The sequence below is a fragment of the Pan paniscus genome, chromosome 23 (assembly GCF_029289425.2).
Source record: "Pan paniscus chromosome 23, NHGRI_mPanPan1-v2.0_pri, whole genome shotgun sequence".
Taxonomy (NCBI): Eukaryota; Metazoa; Chordata; class Mammalia; order Primates; family Hominidae; genus Pan; species Pan paniscus.
In genome coordinates, this window is record NC_085927.1 from 41,833,777 (window position 1) to 41,851,967 (window position 18,191).

General features: G+C 46.8%; 1 protein-coding gene and 1 pseudogene across 15 annotated transcripts in view; one reads left to right on the forward strand and one right to left on the reverse strand.

The window, feature by feature from the left end:
- DEPDC5 (DEP domain containing 5, GATOR1 subcomplex subunit) overlaps nt 1–18,191 on the forward strand; it is a 156,102-nt gene that overhangs the window by 130,568 nt on the left and 7,343 nt on the right. For 13 of the 15 annotated variants that reach the window (XM_034948723.4, XM_034948722.4, XM_034948725.3 and 10 more), the window contains 2 exons: nt 10,160–10,329; nt 14,087–14,258. In XM_034948723.4, coding sequence (XP_034804614.2) covers nt 10,160–10,329; nt 14,087–14,258 — 342 coding nt within the window. Of the gene's footprint in view, nt 1–10,159; nt 10,330–14,086; nt 14,259–18,191 lie in introns of those variants that run through there. The other 2 variants (XM_034948732.3, XM_034948730.3) reach the window with 1 other exon arrangement.
- LOC106634260 (transcription and mRNA export factor ENY2-like) lies at nt 7,682–9,389 on the reverse strand (annotated as a pseudogene).

The following is an 18,191-nucleotide window of genomic DNA, read 5'->3' on the forward strand; positions in this document are numbered from 1 at the left end:
TGCTCTGGCCCCTGGGCTCCTCTTGTGCTTTCACTGGTGCCAGTGGTGGTTGCTTCAGTCTTGCCTGCTGTGGTGCAGTGGTAATAACAACATTAATGCCATGATTTGTAGAAAATTGATGTGTCAGGTCCTGTACAGAGCAGAAAATCTTCTCATTAATCTTTACGTCAGTCTCCTGATGGGTACTACAATTTATGCTTTAGAGTTTAGGAAACTGCGAGGCTCAGAGAGGCGAAGTAATTTGCCCAAGGCTCTGCAGCCACTAAGTGCTAGAGCTGGAGTTTATTCTCAGGACTGCCTGGCCCTGAAGCCTGAACTCCAAGCATACTGCATTTCGGCCCAAGGAGACAAAAGTCAAAGCCTGTCAGGACTTTGGATGATTTGCACAATAGCCCAGTTCCAGGAGTGGCTTCTGCCCTGTGATGAGGGACACTCAGGTCCCAGGCCCTTGCTACAGAACCACAGCTCTCTGGGTGTGTCCTTTCTTCCCCTCTATGCCATCCCTGCTGGTCTTCCCAATGCACTCCCTCCAGTCCTGGCTTCAACAGTTCTTTGACCCCCACCAGGACCTGTAACCAATTGATCTTACTATCATTCTCCCTCTCCCACCTCACATCTCACTTTATGTAATCATAGCTTTGAGCTGCCAAACCTCATTACACAGCTTTGAGCCCCGCTCCCCACCCTCATCATCAGCATCTTGTGTCACTGTGAAAACTGAAGCGGTCAGAAGAAAACTCCCACCTGCCATCTGCCCTCGCCCAGTAGCTGTGTCTGTCCCCACTCCTCTGCCTCCCCCTGACACAGCATCTCCACCTGCACACAAGACCCCAGCCCTCGCAGTACTCAGTGTAGCACTTTGGCAGTCAACCCCTCTCCCTGAATTCTCCCTCTCTGCTAAAGCATCCCTGTCAATCTGTGACAGGCACACACTCTCTCCTGCTGGCAAAGCAAAACTCAAATCGGGTTTCTGTCCATTCCCTCCGCTGGAACAGCCTTCCCAATGCAGGGAGCCCATGTTGTTTAGCCTGGCGGCCAGTCCTCAGTCCTGGTCCTCCTTGCCCTGCAACAGCATTTGTCAAATGATCTGACTCCTCCTTTAAACCCTTACCTTGCTTGGCTCTCCTTCTTCATTTTAAAATCAGTTTCCTTTGCTGGTTTCTCTTCAGCAACCTAATCTTTTAATATTATAGCATACGGGTCTCAGCCTGCCCTCATCTCCATACCCTAAAGTGTCTCATCAGTCCAGTGGCCTTTATTACCCCAAGATCTGGTCACGCCCAAATTTCTATCTCCATCCTAGACCATGTCTCCAATTTGAGACTCATCCCTCCAGCTACCTACTTGACATGGTCACTTAGAGGGCTGGATGTACAGTGTTCAGAACCAGCTAGCCCTGCTGTTTCCCTGCAACACCTTCGTCTTGCCTTCTCATTCTAGTCACTTAGGTAGAAAAATTCAGTTGCCTTCTCATGTCTTTCTTTCCTGCTCTACATCCAGCCCATCAGCAAATTCAGTTTTCCTTTTAGTTACCTTCAATATTGATTCAGGATTAACTATTCCTTACTCTGTCTCCTCTATGATCGTGGTTCAAGCCACCTTCATCTTCTGTCTGCATTGCTGCTGTCACCTCTGCACTGGCCTCCTGGCTTCCTCCCCTGCTCCTTATAAACTGCTTTGCACACAGGAGCCAGAGAGACCTCTTCAAATGGAAGTCAGGTCATGTTCCCCTTCTGGGCAGGATCCTCTAGCTCCCAGCTCACTCGAAACCAAAGCCAGAGTTTTCAGCAGCCCACAGGACCCCAGGATGTGGTCCCCTCATTCTCTGCCTTGACCCCTGTTCGCCTCCTATGCACTCTGCTGCACCACGCTGGCTTCCATCTGTGTCTGGTGTCTGTGAACACACCATGCACATCTCTGCTTCCAGTGCTTTCCTTCCGCCTGGGGCACTGTTCCCCCAAGATACCCTCGGGTCTCCCTCCCTCACTTGCTTCAAGTCTCTTGTCCAAATATCATGTGTGGGCTGGGCGCGGTGGCTCACGCCTGTAATCCCAGCACTTTGGGAGGCCGAGGCGGGTGGATCACAAGGTCAGGAGATTGAGACCATCCTGGCTAACACAGTGAAACCCCATCTCTACTAAAAATACAAAAAATTAGCCGGGCATGGTGGCGGGCACCTGTAGTCCCAGCTACTCGGGAGGTTGAAGCAGGAGAATGGCGTGAACCTGGGAGGCAGAGCTTGCAGTGAGCCGAGATCACGCCACTGCACTCCAGCCTGGGCAACAGAGCGAGACTCCATCTCAAAAAAAAAAAAAAAAAAGAGACAGGGTTGGCTAGGCACAGTGGCTCACGCCTGTAATCCCAACACTTTGGGAGGCCAAGGCAGGTGGATCACGAGGTCAGGAGTTCGAGACCAGCCTGACCAACATGGTGAAACCCCGTCTCTACTAAAAATGCAAAAATTAGCTGGGCGTGGTGGCGGGCACATGTAACCCCAGCTACTCAGGAGGCTGAGGCAGGAGAATCTCTTGAATCGAGAGGCGGAGGTTGCAGTGAGCCAAGATCACTCCATTGCACTCCACCCTGGGTGACAGAGCGAGACTCCCTCTCAAAAAAAAAAAAAAAAAGACAAGGTCTTACTCTGTTTCCCAGGCTCACTACTCACTCCTAGCTCACTAAAACCTCAAACTCCTGGGCTCAAGCAGTCTTTCCACCTGAGCCTCCCAAGTAGCTGGGACTGCAGGTGCACACCATCATGCCCGGCTAGTTTTTTTGTTGGTTTTGTAGAGACAATCTCTCTCTGTGTTGCCCAGGCTGGTCATGAACTCCTCGGCTCAAGCAATCCTCCCAGTTGGCCTCCAAAAGTGCTGGGACTAAGGCATGAGCTGATTCCCTCTCTTGACAGTTTCTATAGGAATATCCTCGTTTCCAAAGCCTTCTTCTGCAGGCTGGTAAAACCCTCTCTTGACTTCTGGTCTTCAGCTCAAGATGAAATTCAGATCATCTCAGTTTAGCTTTGATAATTCTTAGTGCTTAAAGAAAAGCAGTGTATAGGCCAGGCATGGTGGCTCACGGCTGTAATCCCAGCACTTTGGAAGGCCCAGGCAGGCAGATCACTTGAGGTCAGGAGTTTGAGACTAGCCTGGCCAACATGGTGAAACCCCGTCTCTACTAAATATACAAAAATTAGCGAGGTGTGGTGGCATGCACCTGTAATCCCAGCTACTCTTGAGGCTGAGGCGTGAGAATTGCTTGAACCTGGGAAACGGAGGTTGCAGTGAGCCAAGATTGCACCACTGCACTCCAGCCTGAAAAAATATGTCTCCATCTCAAAAAAAAAAGAGAGAGAGAGAGAGAGAGAGGCCAGGCACGGTGGCTCACGCCTGTAATCCCAGTACTTTGGGAGGCTGAGGTGGGTGGATCACAAGGTCAGGAGTTTGAGACCAGCCTGGCCAACATGGTGAAACCCTATCTCTACTGAAGATCTCTACTAAAGATACAAAAAATTAGCACGGCGTGGTGGCGTGTGCCTGTAATCCCAGCTACTCGGGAGGCTGAAGCAGGAGAATTGCTTGAACCCAGGAGGTGGAGGTTGCGGTGAGCCGAGATCGTGCCATTACGCTCCAGCCTGGACGACAGGGCGAGATTCCATCTCGAAAAAAAAAAAAAAAGAGAGAGAGGGAAGCAGTATATAGAAAAGTAAGTCATAGGCCGGGCGTGTTGGCTCACGCTTGTAATCCCAGCACTTTGGGAGGCCGAGGTGGGTGGATCACCTAAGGTCAGGATTTCGAGACCAGCCTCGCCAACACGATGAATCCCTGTCTCTACTAAAAATACAAAAAATTAGCCGGGTGTGGTGGTGGGCACCTGTAATCCCAGCTGCTCGGGAGCTGAAGCAGGAGAATTGCTTGAACCCAGGAGGCAGAGGTTACAGTGTGCCGAGATTGCGCCATTGCACTCCAGCCTGGGCAACAAAAGCGAAACTCCGTCTCAAAAAAAAAAAAGAGAAAAGTCATATGTCCAAAAAATAGGGAGATTTGGGAAGAAGAGAGGGTTTATGTCCATAGCAGGTAGTTTATTAAACAAGTGTTCTCCTGGGGTCTCTGTGTGGGCCTTAGGGGGTCAGTGAGTCTGAAACTAGGCAGAGTTTTGTGTGTGCCCATATTTCCTGGGAAAACATCCTTTTGTTAGTTTTCCTGTGGTTTCCATAGTTGTTACAAGGAATTTCATTCCATCAGCCTCTTGCCCATCCGTCTTCCCAAAAGAAATGGGTTTCTTTTCCTTTTAAACCTGATATGGCCATATACAGCTAATTCTATCCAATAACAGCTCTCAGCCCTTTGTGTTAGGGATATGAGAGGTTTCTTCCCAGCATTTTTTCAGGTTAGAATGTAGTCTTTTACTGTGTCATTTACTCAAGTGGGGAAGATCTGTTTTCTTTAAATTGAGCTGTATTCATTGTTTGGGTTTTTCTTCAGAAAAAAAAAACATGATTTATAGGGGGAAGAAGGCCTGTGTATCATTTGTGACTTGTCCCTTTTTTTGTTTTTTGTTTCAACATGTTCCTTTTTAAACACTTAGGATACTCAGTTGGAAGTTAGCATTGGAAGTCTGTTTTGAAATGCCTGACATTGACACATGACCTTCTCTGGCTTGGCTCATGGGGGCTCCCACTTTCTCATTGCAGTCACCCTGGGCTGCTCACCTGGGAAGCAGCAGGAGCATCTGAGACTCTAGAAGCAGCAGCCCTGCAGCTCTTAGGCCCACTCACATGCCTTTCCTTCTCAGCCTTGTTTTGTCTGTGGTTTGTTTTTTTTTTTTGGTTTTTTTTTTTTTTTTTTTTTTTTGGAGACGGAGTCTTGCTTTGTCGCCCAGGCTGGAGTGCAGTGGCGTGATCTCAGCTCACTGCAACCTCCGCCTCCCGGTTTCAAGCAAGTCCCCTGCCTCAGCCTCCCGAGTAGCTGGGATTACAGGCGTGCACCACCACACCTGGCTAATGTTTTTCTATTTTTAATAGAGATGTGGTTTCACCATGTTGGTCAGGCTGGTCTCAAACTCATGACCTCAGGTGATCCACCTGCCTTGGCCTCCCAAAGTGCTGGGATTACAGTAGTGAACCACCACACCCGGCTCTTTGTTTGTGTTTTTGACACGGAGTCTTGCTCTGTTGCCCAGGCTGGAGTGCTGTGGCATGATCCTAGCTTGCTGCAGCGTCAACCTCCTGGTTTCAAGTGACCTTCCTGCCTCAGCCTCCCAAGTGGCTGGGAACACGGGCATGTGCCAGCATGCCTGGTTAATTTTTTGATATTTTGTGGAGACAGGGTCTTTGTTGCCCAGGCTGGTCTTGAACTCCTGGGCTCAAGCAATCCTCCCACCTCGGCCTCCCAAAGTGCTAAGATTACAGGCGTGAGCCACTGTGCTCGGCCCCAGCCTTTTCTTGACGGCCCACTGGATTTTGGGATCAGAAGGGAATTTAGAGCACCTCTGTCCAAACCCTGACACTTGAATATTTTCTGCAGCACTCCTGATAAGTGGGGAGCAAGCTTCTCTTTGAAAACCCCCCTCAACATGGCACTCACTCCCAAGACTGCTTGTTCTGTACCTGGGCACCTCTGATTGTTACGTAGAGTATCACTCCCCTACCTGGGGTTGCATTTTTCTCCTCTGCTGACACTGTCCCCTTCCCCAGGTTACTGATAACCCCCTAGCTATGACCTGGGTGAAGGATGCTCAGCCTATTCCTCCTCTGGGCTTGCATGTATTTATTGGTCTTGTGTGAATAAGTTGGTTCTCATGGAACTCACGTAATGATTCTATGAACTTACCGAAAGCTGAACTCAGCTGGTCTCATATCTTTATCAACATCATAATCCGCTAGAAACATATGTACTGCCAAATCTATCCCCAAAGTACAGGGCCAGTAGTATCTTCAGCCTGTAACCACTTGGTTGAACAGCGTACTTCCTGGCCCAGGCCAGCATGTTCTGAACTTAACATGCCAGATGGGAGAGAAGAGATGCGTGAGGCCACTGCTGGTATTTATTGAATATCCTCGTCTTTGTGACACAGACTTTTCACTTGGGAAGAAACACACAGTGTCCAAGACCAGAGGGCAAAACTTCTTTTTTTTTTTTTTTTTTTAGACAGAGTCTCGCTCTATTGCCTAGGCTGGAGTGCGGAGGTGCTCACTGCAAGCTCCACCTCCCAGATTCACGCCATTCTCCTGCCTCAGCCTCCCAAGTAGCTGGGACTACAGGCACCCGCCACCATGCCCAGCTAATTTTTGTATTTTTAGTAGAGACGGGTTTCACCTTGTTAGCCAGGATGGTCTCGATCTCCTGACCTTGTGATCTACCCGCCTCGGCCTCCCAAAGTGTTGGGATTACAGGCGTGAGCCACTGTTTTGATTTTGGCTAAGTAAAGGGTTATTCTGGCAGTATCAGGAATCCAGAACATGAAGCAGAGACAGAATGTAGTTTTGATGAGCCTTTTAGCATTGGAATGACCAAGTTCTTTAGCCTTAAATGTCACAGACAGCCAAGCAGTGTCCATGGGCGGCACAGACAGGCCTCAGATTGAACATTGGCAAACTCATGGCCTAAACTGGGAGAAGAGACCAGCAGGAACAGAAGGAAAAGAGGAGAGTTACAAGTTAGGTGGCTGGAGAAGGCAAGAGAGGAGGTCCACACTCCTTTCTCATCCATGCTTCACCTGATTCTCATCCTGTCTCTATGAACCAGCTGGGCTGGCACATCTCAGTTTGTAGTTCAGGAACTAAATCAGGAGAGGTGAAGCAATGCTCTCTGAGACATATGGTTACTAAATGGCAGAGCTTAGATCTTCCAACTTCAAATCAATAACTTTTCCCATTTGCATGTTCTAGGTTTTTGTTTGTTTTTCCATTCATGAGATATTTATTAAAATAACACATTTGGGGGAAAAAAATCAATACAATGTAGACATCACTACTGAAAACCATATATCATCATACAAAAAGGGATTTTGGCCAGGCATGGTGGCTCATTATTATCCCAGCACTTTCGGGGGCTGAGGTGGGCAGATCAATTAAGGCCAGGAGTTCGAGATAAGCCTGGCCAACATAGGGAAACCCCAACTCTATTAAAATACAAAAATTAGCTGGGCGTGGTGACATGCACCTGTAGGCCCAGCTACTTGGGAGGCTGAGACACAAGAATCTCCTGAACCTGGGAGGCCCAGGTTGCAGTGAGCCGAGATCACGCCACTGCACTCCAGCCTGGGCAACAAAGTGAGATTCTGTCTCAAAATATTTTTTAAATTTTTATTTTATTTTGAGATGGAGTTTCACTCTTGTTGCCCAGGCTAGAGTGCAATGGTGCGATCTCGGCTCACTGCAACCTTTGCCTCCCAGGTTCAAGCGATTCTCCTGCCTCAGCCTCCCGAGTAGCTGGGATTACAGGCATGCATCACCACGCCCGGCTAATTTTTTGTATTTTTGTTAGAGACGGGGTTTCTCCATGTTGGTCTTGAACTCCTGACCTCAGGTGATCCGCCTGCCTTGGCCTCCCAAAGTGCTGGGATTACAGGCGTGAGCCACCATGCCCGGCTAAAACATGAATTTTATTTTGGGAATCGTTTTCTAATTTATGGCAGATATTACTTTCAAAAATAATACCACAGAACAACACAATCTAGGTCAATCTTAAAGACTGACAGGCTGAGCAAGGAATGTTTTTATTTTTTTGTAGGAGCTCCTTCTTTAAACTGTCAAGTGCTAGGGCTCTGCCTTTTGGAGTGATTTCAGCCACCAAGTCATCGACAGTAACGTGTTCTAGTCCTTTCTCTTTAATTACCTCTTAATGCAAAAGCAAAAAACATATCACTTAAAATCATTATCTTTACATTATCTTTATCAACTCATCCTTTCAGCCACATTCAATTAATTTAGCTCAGCAGCTCTTTCAGGCGTTCTCTTACTCCAGTTTCTGTCAACTTTTGGTTAATCTCTGCTCTCATATTCATCTTACTAACCACACTTCCTGGACTTAGTCTTTTGAGAGAATGGTGAGTGGTACATCTGGCAGCTGAATGCCAGTTTGCCTGAATGCCATTAGTGACCTAGCTGGAGCTCTCCTGCCTTACAAGAGAAGCTCATTAAAATTGCTGACTCAGGAGCTGTTTATCCTTGTCAGTGAGAAAAACCCACTCAGGGCTTCTATCTGCAGAACCCAGAACTAAACTGACCACTTCAGCTGAAGAAAACTGTTGAATTCATGGGGGTAAGGGAGAATGAGGGGTGGATTATAGTTTATAGAAACCCTAGGTCTGGGGGTACATGTTCTCAGGATCTCTTAAGACTGTGCCTCAGGGAGGAAAAAAACAAACAGAAACCCTAGGTCTGGCAGTGCCCAGCCAGGCAGAACAGAAGCCTGACCTTTTCTTTGCTTCTGAGCGTATTTTAGGGCCTTAGCCTGGTCAGGAACTTGATTGACACGTCTCTGAAACATCCTATCTTGAGTTGGTAGGATTTCTGAGCAGAAGTCCCAGATAGGATGAGTAAGCTTGGTAGTCACCCAGCATCCTTGAGCAACATGTCAATGATAGGACAGGGTGTTAAGCTTCATTATAAGGTTTCATTTCTTGAGAAAAGATTGTAGAACTACTGTCTTCCTGGGTTGAAACCTGAAAAGCAAGACTTGTCACTGGTGGTCTGCGCTGTTTCCCCATTGTGTTTCTTCATAGGTCACTGAAATAAAAAGATCTGGGGTTTAGCCTGGCTGAGGTTCTGATTCCATCATCTTGGCCAAGGCATCTTCCCTCCCTGGCTGCCATTTCCTCATCTGTAAATGAAGGGGTTGGATTACTTAGGGAGAAGTAAACTATGGCTTAAGCAGCCAAATCTGGCTCACCATTTGTTCATTTATAATTGACTATTTCGTTTAGAGCAGTTTTCGGTTCATAGCAGAATCTAATAGAAAGTTCCTGTACATCTGGCCGGGCATGGTGGCTCAAGCCTGTAATCCCAGCACTTTGAGAGGCCGAGGCGGGTGGAGCACCGGCGGTCAGGAGTTTGAGACCAGCCTGGCCAACATGGCAAAACCCCGTCTCTACTAAAAGTACAAAAATTAGCTGGGTGTGGTGGCGCATGCCTGTAATCCCAGCTACTTGGGAGACTGAGGCAAGAGAATCACTTGAGCCTGGGAGGCAGAGGTTGCAGTCAGCCAAGATCACGCTACTGCACTCCAGCCTGGGTGACATAGTGAGACTCCATCTCTGAAAAAGAAAGAAAGAAAATTAGTATGCATCCTTTGACCTCCACCCCCACAACCTGCTGCCCCCACTATCAACATCCCCAGACGGAGTAGTCCATTTTTTACAAGGTACAATCCATAAACCTACATTGACATCATTGTCACCCAGAATATCCATGGTTTACATTTTAGAGTTCACTCTTTGGTGGTGTATTTTTTTTTTTTTTTTTTTTTTTTTTTTTGAGATGGAGTCTCGCTGTATTGCCAGGTTGGAGTGCAATGGCGCGATCTCGGCTCACTGCAACCTCTGCATCCCAGGTTCAAGCGATTCTCCTGCCTCAGCCTCCTGAGTAGTCGAGACTACAGATGTGCACCACCACGCCCAGCTAATTTTTGTATTTTTAGTAGAGATGGGGTTCCACCATGTTGGCCGGGATGGTCTCGATCTCTTGACCTCGTGATCTGCTTGCGTCGGCCTCCCAAAGTGCTGGGATTACACACGCGAGCCACTGTGCTCGGCTGGTGTTGTATATTCTGTAGGTTTGGACAAATGTATAGTGACACGTATCTAACATGATATCCTACAGAATAGTTTAACCGCCCTAAAACTCAGTCTGCTTTTATAAAGTTTTATTGGAATACAGCCAGGCACATTCATTATGTAACGTTCGTGGCTGCTTTTGCACTACAATAGCAGAGTTGAGTAGTTGCAACAGAAACCATATGTCTCACAAAATGTAAAATATTTATAATGGGGCCTTTTACAGAAAGGTTTCCAATATCTAGATGATTTCCAGGAAACTTCTGGAATCTGCAGTTTTCTTTTAGGCACTTGTATATAGTTTCATATCTGGATACTTAGTTATTTGTTCTTCTTCATCCCACTCCTTTTCTCACTCTCTTGGGGCCCCTCCTGTGTGCTGACATAGCTGCCACTGTCCCAGAGCAGAGGACTGTGACCCTGGATGTTGACGTGAACAACCGCACAGACCGGCTGGAGTGGTGCAGCTGTTATTACCATGGCAACTTTTCTCTGAACGCAGCCTTTGAGATCAAGCTGCACTGGATGGCGGTGACCGCAGCAGTACTCTTCGAGATGGTGAGAACCTTCATGCATGTTGTCAGACCTTTGGCTCACCTCACAGTGGGCATGGAGATGCTTGATAGAGATTCATGTCACTTCAATTTTTTAGTTCAGGCTCTTATTACCATTCATCGGGACTATTGGAGTAACCTTTTTAAAAAATTTAAACATAGTAAAAATTTTAAGCAATCGAAAAGGGTAGAATCAGGGTTTCTTAGCCTTAGCAGTATTGACATCTGAGGCCAGATAATTCTCTGTGGGGGAGTCCTGCACCTTATGGGAAATTGAGCAACAACCCTAGCCTCTACCCACTAAATGCTAGTAGCACAGCCCCAGGTGTGGTAAGCAAAATGTCCCCAGATATTGTCACATGTCCCCAGGAAGGGGGAATATTGCTCCCTGTTGAGAATCACTGGTTTAGAGTGAAAAGTAAGTCTGTTTCCCACTCTCATTCCCTGGGATCTACTTCGGCTTTGTTGAGTAAACTTCCAGAGAGATTCTAAGCATGGACAAAATCACGTTCCTTTTTTTTTTTTCAGCAGAGATGGTAGCATTGGATACATACTACTTACATTGCATTTTTTCTATCACCTATGTGTTCCATGTCAGTACAAATAAATCTGCCTTGGGATTTTTATTATTATTATTGTTATTGGGATTTTTGTTTGTTTTTGTTTTGCCTCGTTGTTTTTAAGGGCTGGAGAGTTTTCTATTATTTGTTTAACCATAGTTAACCAGTCCCCTGTTAATAAACATCACTGCTTTGAACTCAGTGGTTTTTTACCTGGGCCGATTTTGCCACCCGGGATCATTTGGCAATATCTGAAGACAGAAAGGGGTGGCTGGGCACGGAGGTTCACGCCTTGGGAGGCCGAGGCAGGCAGATCACTCAAGATCAGGAGTTCAAAACCAGGCTGGCCAACATGGTGAAACCCTGTCTCTACTGAAAATACAAAAATTACCCAGGCATGGTGGTGCACGCCTGTAGTCCCAGCTACTCGGGAAGCTGAGGCAGGGGAATCACTTGAACCTGGGAGATGGAGGTTGTAGTGAGCCAAGATCATGCTACTGCACTCCAGCCTGAGTGACAGAGTGAGACTTCATCTTAAAAAAAAAAGGAAAAAAAAAAAAAGAAGGCCAGGCGCAGTGGCTCACGCCTGTAATCCCAGGCTGAGGCAGGAGGATCACCTAAGGTTGGGGGTTCGAGACCAGCCTGACCAACATGGAGAAACCCCGTCTCTACTAAAAATACAAAAAATTAGCCAGGCGTGGTGGCGCATTGCCTATAATCCCAGCTACTCGGGAGGCTGAGGCAGGAGAATCGCTTGAACCTGGGAGGTGGAGGTTGCAGTGAGCCGAGATGGCGCCATTGCACTCCAGCCTGGGCAACAGAGTGAGAATCCGTCTCAAAAAAAAAAAAAAAAAAAAAAGGAAAAGAAAAGAAAGAAAGAAAGAAAGGGGTGAGGGCAGGGTTGGTGCTACTGGTGTCTAATGGGTAGAGACCAGCAAAGCTGCTCATCATCCTGTAATGCACAGGGCAGCCCCCACAACAAAGAATAACCAGCCCAAGATGTCACAAGTGCCAAGGTTGAGAAGCCCTGTTTTAACTGGTCTTCCTGCCTGTCCTTTCTCCTTCTAGTTCATCCTGGCCTGCATCTGTAATCAGGCCATTCACTGCTCCTACACTAAGAAGCCATACCTGACCATCTCCCATCACAGTGCTCACTCCTTAGCCAAGTTGTCAGTATCTTCCAGGACAGCTCCTTAACCATCTTTATAGTCTGCCACTCCTTTTTATACACTCTCCAATATAGCCAAAAAGAATATTCTTCTGTGGCTTCTACTGAATCTCGCTTCTCTCAACACCAGCCCAGCCATCTCTTCATACAACAGAGAACAGCTGGGAAGTTCAAAAAGAGTTTACTAAAAGCTAGGAGATAAGCAAAGAGAAATGAGTACAGCATGAGCCAGCAGGTTTTTTTTTTTTTTTTTGTCCAGAGCTCATAGGCTAAGTTTTGTCCCACAAAACATGGTATCCTGGGAAAGCAATTTTTCCAGGTCTCTGTCTGCCTCCACCTGGCATTAGCATCTTCAAGGACCCCTCCCTTGGAAAGACTCTCATCTGGGGAACATCCTTAAGGTCCAAATAAAAAAAGACAGCCTGCTGCTCATTCTGCTCAGCTCACAGAGGACACCAGCCCTTCCCCAGCTCACTGATACCAGCATGACCACTTCTTTCAGGTAGAACTAACTCTCTGACCCAGTAGGCATAAGCACTCTCCTTGCTGGCCCTACTAGATAAGCATATCCCAAAACAGCATGACCACAGCATTCATAGACACACACATATAGTTATAGTTGGGCAGGAAGGACAGTGTTCATTTCCTTAGAGGAATTTAGCAACTGTCTCCATAAAGTACACCTTTCACATCTGTTCATGTAAAACCCACTGAAAGCTGCTAATCTCTTTATCATTATTTTATTAAGCTTTTAAAACTTCAGTGTATGTAAGTTAATTATTATTTAAGGCAATGTCCACATTTGTTAAAAATCAGATTTTATTGGGACAAATACTACATAAAATAAAAAGGTTTTTGACCAAGGCTTAGGAATTATTTCGGTCAAACAGAGATCTCGGCTTTTTGTTGTTATTTTTGTTATGAACATTCCCTGAGAGAAAAGATAAGGGTGGTACCCTTTAATTTTTTACATAATCATTTGTTTAAGTCAAGCTATGTCCCAACTCTATTTTTTTGGAAATAATACTTGACACAAAAATCATCTGTATGCCAGAACCACATCGATCAACCTTTTTTTTTTTTTTAACATACATCATTTTTATGGTTAAAAAGAGTATCTCAAGATCTAGAAAATTGCCACTGTTCCCTAAGAAAATGTTATTGATGGTAGGTTTATCTTTTTGCCCCAGTAACTTTTGTTCTCATCTTTGGACAGATAGGATTTGGGACTCTGCCAGAGAGTGGCTCTCACTCTGTCAGGTCAGGGCTTACCATTATCAGAAGCCACCGTGGTCATTTCCCCCCGCTCCATCACATTTCTCTCAGCCAGCCTGAGTGAGTTGTTTTCCTATTTGATACTTTGAACTTATTAAATTCCTGGTAAAGTACAAAATTAGGCTGGGATCATGCCTATAATCCTAGCATTTGGGAGGCTGAGGCCAGCGGATCACCTGAGTCAGGAGTTCGAGACCATACTGGCCAAGTGGCAAAACCCCGTCTCTACTAAAAATACAAAAATTAATTGGATGTGGTACTGCACGCCTGTAGTCCCAGCTACTTGGGAGTCTCAGGTGGGAGAATTGCTTGAACCTGGGAGGCGGAGGTTGCGGGGAGCTGAGATCTGGCCACTGTACTCCAGCCTGGGCAACAGAGCAAGATGTCTCAAAAAAAAAAAAAGGACAAAATTAGAAGGACTTAACCTCTATCCTGTGACCTTTCTCCAACATCCCCTAGAATGGGAAGGATTTCAACTCTCTGCAGACCGTTCTTTCTAAAAGAAACACCGAAGGTGCAGAAGTTTGGGCTGTAAAGAGGAAGCTGTGTGCTTAGCTCATAGTTTTTGTAGTATTTGTCAGGATGTTAAACTGCATTTTTGCCTGTCCAGGACCAATTTGCAGCCAGCAAACATGAATAAATGAGCATGCAAATCAATATGCATGCTGCCTTTCTGGCGGGTTTTCTCCTTGGAAAGTATTTTCTCTTGTTTGAAAGAACTTGGAGATGATATTGTTTGTTTCTGTACTTTCCACCAGGTCCAAGGTTGGCATCGGAAAGCCACCTCCTGTGGCTTCTTGTTAGTCCCAGTTTTGGAGGGGCCTTTTGCACTGCCCAGTTACCTGTATGGCGACCCCCTTCGTGCCCAGCTCTTCATCCCACTCAACATCAGCTGCTTGCTCAAGGAGGGCAGCGAGCACCTGTTTGATAGTAAGAAATATTCCCTTCTGGAGGTTGTCTCAACCAGTAAGACCCCATCCCTAACAAGGACACCACTCTGGGTATCCAGTCAACACGGACTAGGGAAAAGGGACAGCCTTTCAACAAGGGGCCAAAAGGATCAAGGTTCTAAAGGATCCTGATTCTTGACTTAGTGGCTGGATAACTCTGGACAAATCATTTCATGTCTCTGAGTCTCGAATTCCTTATTCCTAAAATGAGAGTGTCTAGAGCTGCCTGGAGCAAAGTGGTGGGTGGGAGAGGGCGCTAAACTCTATAAATCACAGGCAGCACTGGTGTTCTCCCACGCTCTCCTTTCATATGCTCCAGCCTAACTGGTTTGGGCTGCAGGGATTTAAACCTCACGGGAGACTTGCATATGCTATTTCGTGCAAAAAGGCCAGGAAAGGGAGGGCATGAAAAGCAAAACAGGAAACAGCATCCTTTTGTGCAAAGCTGTGGCGTGTCAGCCTCTGGAATGGTGCGTGTGACTCGAGTCATGCATCTCAGGGAACACAAAGCAGGATCGGAGGATGATAGCAGGAACCAAATCAGAGCCTTTCCCTCTGGGAAAGATTTTCAGTCAGAAAGAGAGTACCCAGGGTCAGCCTGGACCTGCTGCTCTACCCCAGAGCCCAGAACCCAGAGGGCAGGTTTAGGACAGATCAAAGACGAGCTGAGCTGTACTTGACACAGCATATAGCTTTTTATTACCAAGTGCTCGTTGTGGATGCACATATAAATAGCTCCTACAAAGCTTTTGATGAGTTCACAGATGATCTTTTTTAAAACGCAAAGCTAGGGTTGATGCTGATACGTCAGGAGCCCTGAGGTTTCTCAGGTATAAAGATTAGAACTGTGAAGAAAACAACATTTGACGTAAGAGAGACGCTTTCTTCTTGTCCCCTTGTAAGTCTGTGTCGTGATCAGCGGCAGAGAACCAGCCCAAAAGGTAAGGAGATCTCCCCAGGTGGATTAGGCCAAGCTAAGTATTCCTGCAATTTCCATGTGACAGGCTGCCCTCATGGTGCAAACAGCTTTTCTTCCAAAAGCCCATCCGTGTATTTTTTGTTTGCAGTTTGGAAGATTTTTTTTATAGACACAATGTTCTAAGTGATAATCGGGGTCCCAAGCAAGCCCCACAGAGGCCCTACCTGCTGGAGGCTATAGACTGTGTGACACACAGAGCTTACAAAGCCCCCTTGAAACACACATGTTCTTGTTTAACCTCACAGTGATGTGACTGAGAGAGGACCATTTATGCAGTCCTGAAATGCCAGATGATTGTGTTCATATGGGGCAGTTTTAAGTCAAGCAGCTGCTGGTACTATTGTTTTTATTATGTTGAGGGAACAGAGAGATCTTCCCCCAACACTGTCCAAAGACTCTTTGGGGGTTTTCCACCTTTGCTATAACAGCACAGGATTGCCCACAGGGCTGGCGTTGGAGGACATTTTTGTGCAAGTTGTTTTTCCCTGCCAGTTGTAACTCAGTCTTCAAGACCAGCAGCCTCTGTTGGTTGCCATGGTTACAGCTGCAGAAAGGGTCCCAGTTTAAAGCAATAAGGATTTGAATCTAAAAATCAGTTTTCTTGCTTCTGTGCCTCTTCTCTTTTTGTTCTTGCCATTTCCTATAGCAGCAAATTCAAAATCTTAAAAATCTGACAAGAGTGTGCTGTGTGTGTGGATTTTCTCTGTTTAAAGCCAAAGTCTTTTTTGCTTTTTGCCCTTTTTTTTTTTTTTTTCTTTTTGTGACGTAGTCTCGCTCTGTCACCCAGGCTGGAGTGCAGTGGCGTGATGTCCTCTCACTGCAACCTCCGCCTCCTGGGTTCAAGTGATTCTCCTGCCTCAGCCTCCTGAGTAGCTGGGATTACAGGCACACGCCATTCATGCCCAGGTAATTTTTTTTGTATTTTTGTAGAGATGAGATTTCACCATGTTGGCCAGGAAGGTCTTGAATTCCTGACCTCAGGTGATCTGCCCGCCTCGGCTTCCCAAAGTTCTGGGATTACAGGCATGAGCCACTGTGCCTGGCTTTTTGCTCTTTAGTTGCCCTAAATCCTCAAATCCATCCCAGGTAGAAAATTCCAAATGTGGAAAGATTAGCAAAACCACCGCAGGCACTCTTGTCTTTGGGATGGCTGTGCATTACCACCCCAGGCCTCAGCACCTCCTCCCTGAGAGCAGCCCGGACTCTGTCCTCTGGTGCTGTGCAACAGCCTTCGCCAGCCCTCCACCCTTCCCCCTCCACTCTTGGTCCTCAGCAACAGCCTTGCAGAAGGCATGAGGCTGGAGTAACAAAGTGGGTTATGGAGGAGGGGATTTATCTTTTCTGCTCTCCTCCCCAACTGATTACTCTTCAAACTTTTATTTTATTTTACTTTATTTTAGTTTTTTTGAGATGGAGTCTTGCTCTGTCGCCCAGGCTGGAGTGCAGTGGCGCAATCTCAGCTCACTGCAACCTCCGCCTCCTGGGTTCAAGTGAGTCTCCTGCCGCAACCTCCCGATTACCTGGGATTACAGGCATGCGGAACCACGCCCAGCTAATTTTTGTACTTTTAGTAGAGACGGGGTTTCACCATGTTGGCCAGGCTGGTCTCAAACTCCTGACCTCAGGTGATCCGCCCACCTCAGCCTCCCAAAGTGCTGGGATTACAGGTGTGAGCCGCCGCACCTTGCCCAAATTTTTATTTTTATACTTATTTGCTTCAATTTTCCTACCTCTAGAATGGAGCTTATAATATTTGCCCTTTCTTGTGGGAAGATTGGTAATACAAAAAAGTGGGGGTGGGCCGAGTGTAGTGCCTCATGCCTATAATCCCAGCACTTTGGGAGGCCGAGGCAGGCAGATCACCTGAGGTCAGCAGTTCAAGACCAGCCTGGCCAACATGTTGAAACCCCATCTTTACTAAAAACACAAAAATTAGCTGGGCGCTGTGGCACATGCCTGTAACCCCAGCTACTCGGGAGGCTGAGGCAGGAGAATCACTTGAGCCTGGGAGGCAGAGGTTGTGGTGAGCCGAGATCGTGCCATTGCACTCCAGCCTGGGCAACAAGAGCAAAACTTCCTCTCAAAAAGAAAAAAAAAAGTGGGGGTGGTGGTTGTTCCTTAGAAGCAGCTTACATGGTCCGGGCACAGTGGCTCATGCCTGTAATCCCAGCACTTTGAGAGGCAGAGGTGGGAGGATCACTTGAGGCCAGGAGTTTGAGACCAGCTTGGACAGCATAGTGAGATGCCATCTGTACAAAAAGATTTAAAAATTAAAAAATTTTAAAAATGTAGAAATTAGTTGGGGCCGGGCACGGTGGCTCACGCCTGTAATCCCAACACTTTGGGAGGCCGACGCAGGCGGATCACTTGAGGTCAGGAGTTCAAGACCAGACTGGCCAACATGGTAAAACCCCGTCTCTACTTAAAATACAAGTTAGCCAGGTGTGGTGGCATGTGCCTCTAATCCCAGCTACTTGGGAGGCTGAGGCATGAGAATCACTTGAACCCGGCAGGCTGAGGTTGCAGTGAGCCGAGATCGCACCACTGCATTCCAGCCTGGGCGACCAAGCAAGACTCTCCCTCAAAAAAAAAAAAAATTAGTTGGCCATAGTGATGCATGTCTGTGGTCCTAGCTACTTGGGAGACTAAGGTAGGAGGATCACTTGAGCTCGGGAATTCAAGGCTGCAGTGAGCTATGACCATGGCAACTAACATGCATTTACAGTTTATCTTCTGTTTGTACTTTAATGTCATGCTCCTTTCAGCTTTGGGTATAAGAAGTCATTCGAATGAGCCTTATATTGAGTTCTGGTAGCTCACACTGACTGCTGAGGAGTTCACCTTCCTAGACCCAGCTATAGCTTGCTTGGGGGAAGGGATGGTGTGAACACACAGCTGTCCTTTCTTTGACCCTTGGGATGGAGGCCAGTCTTT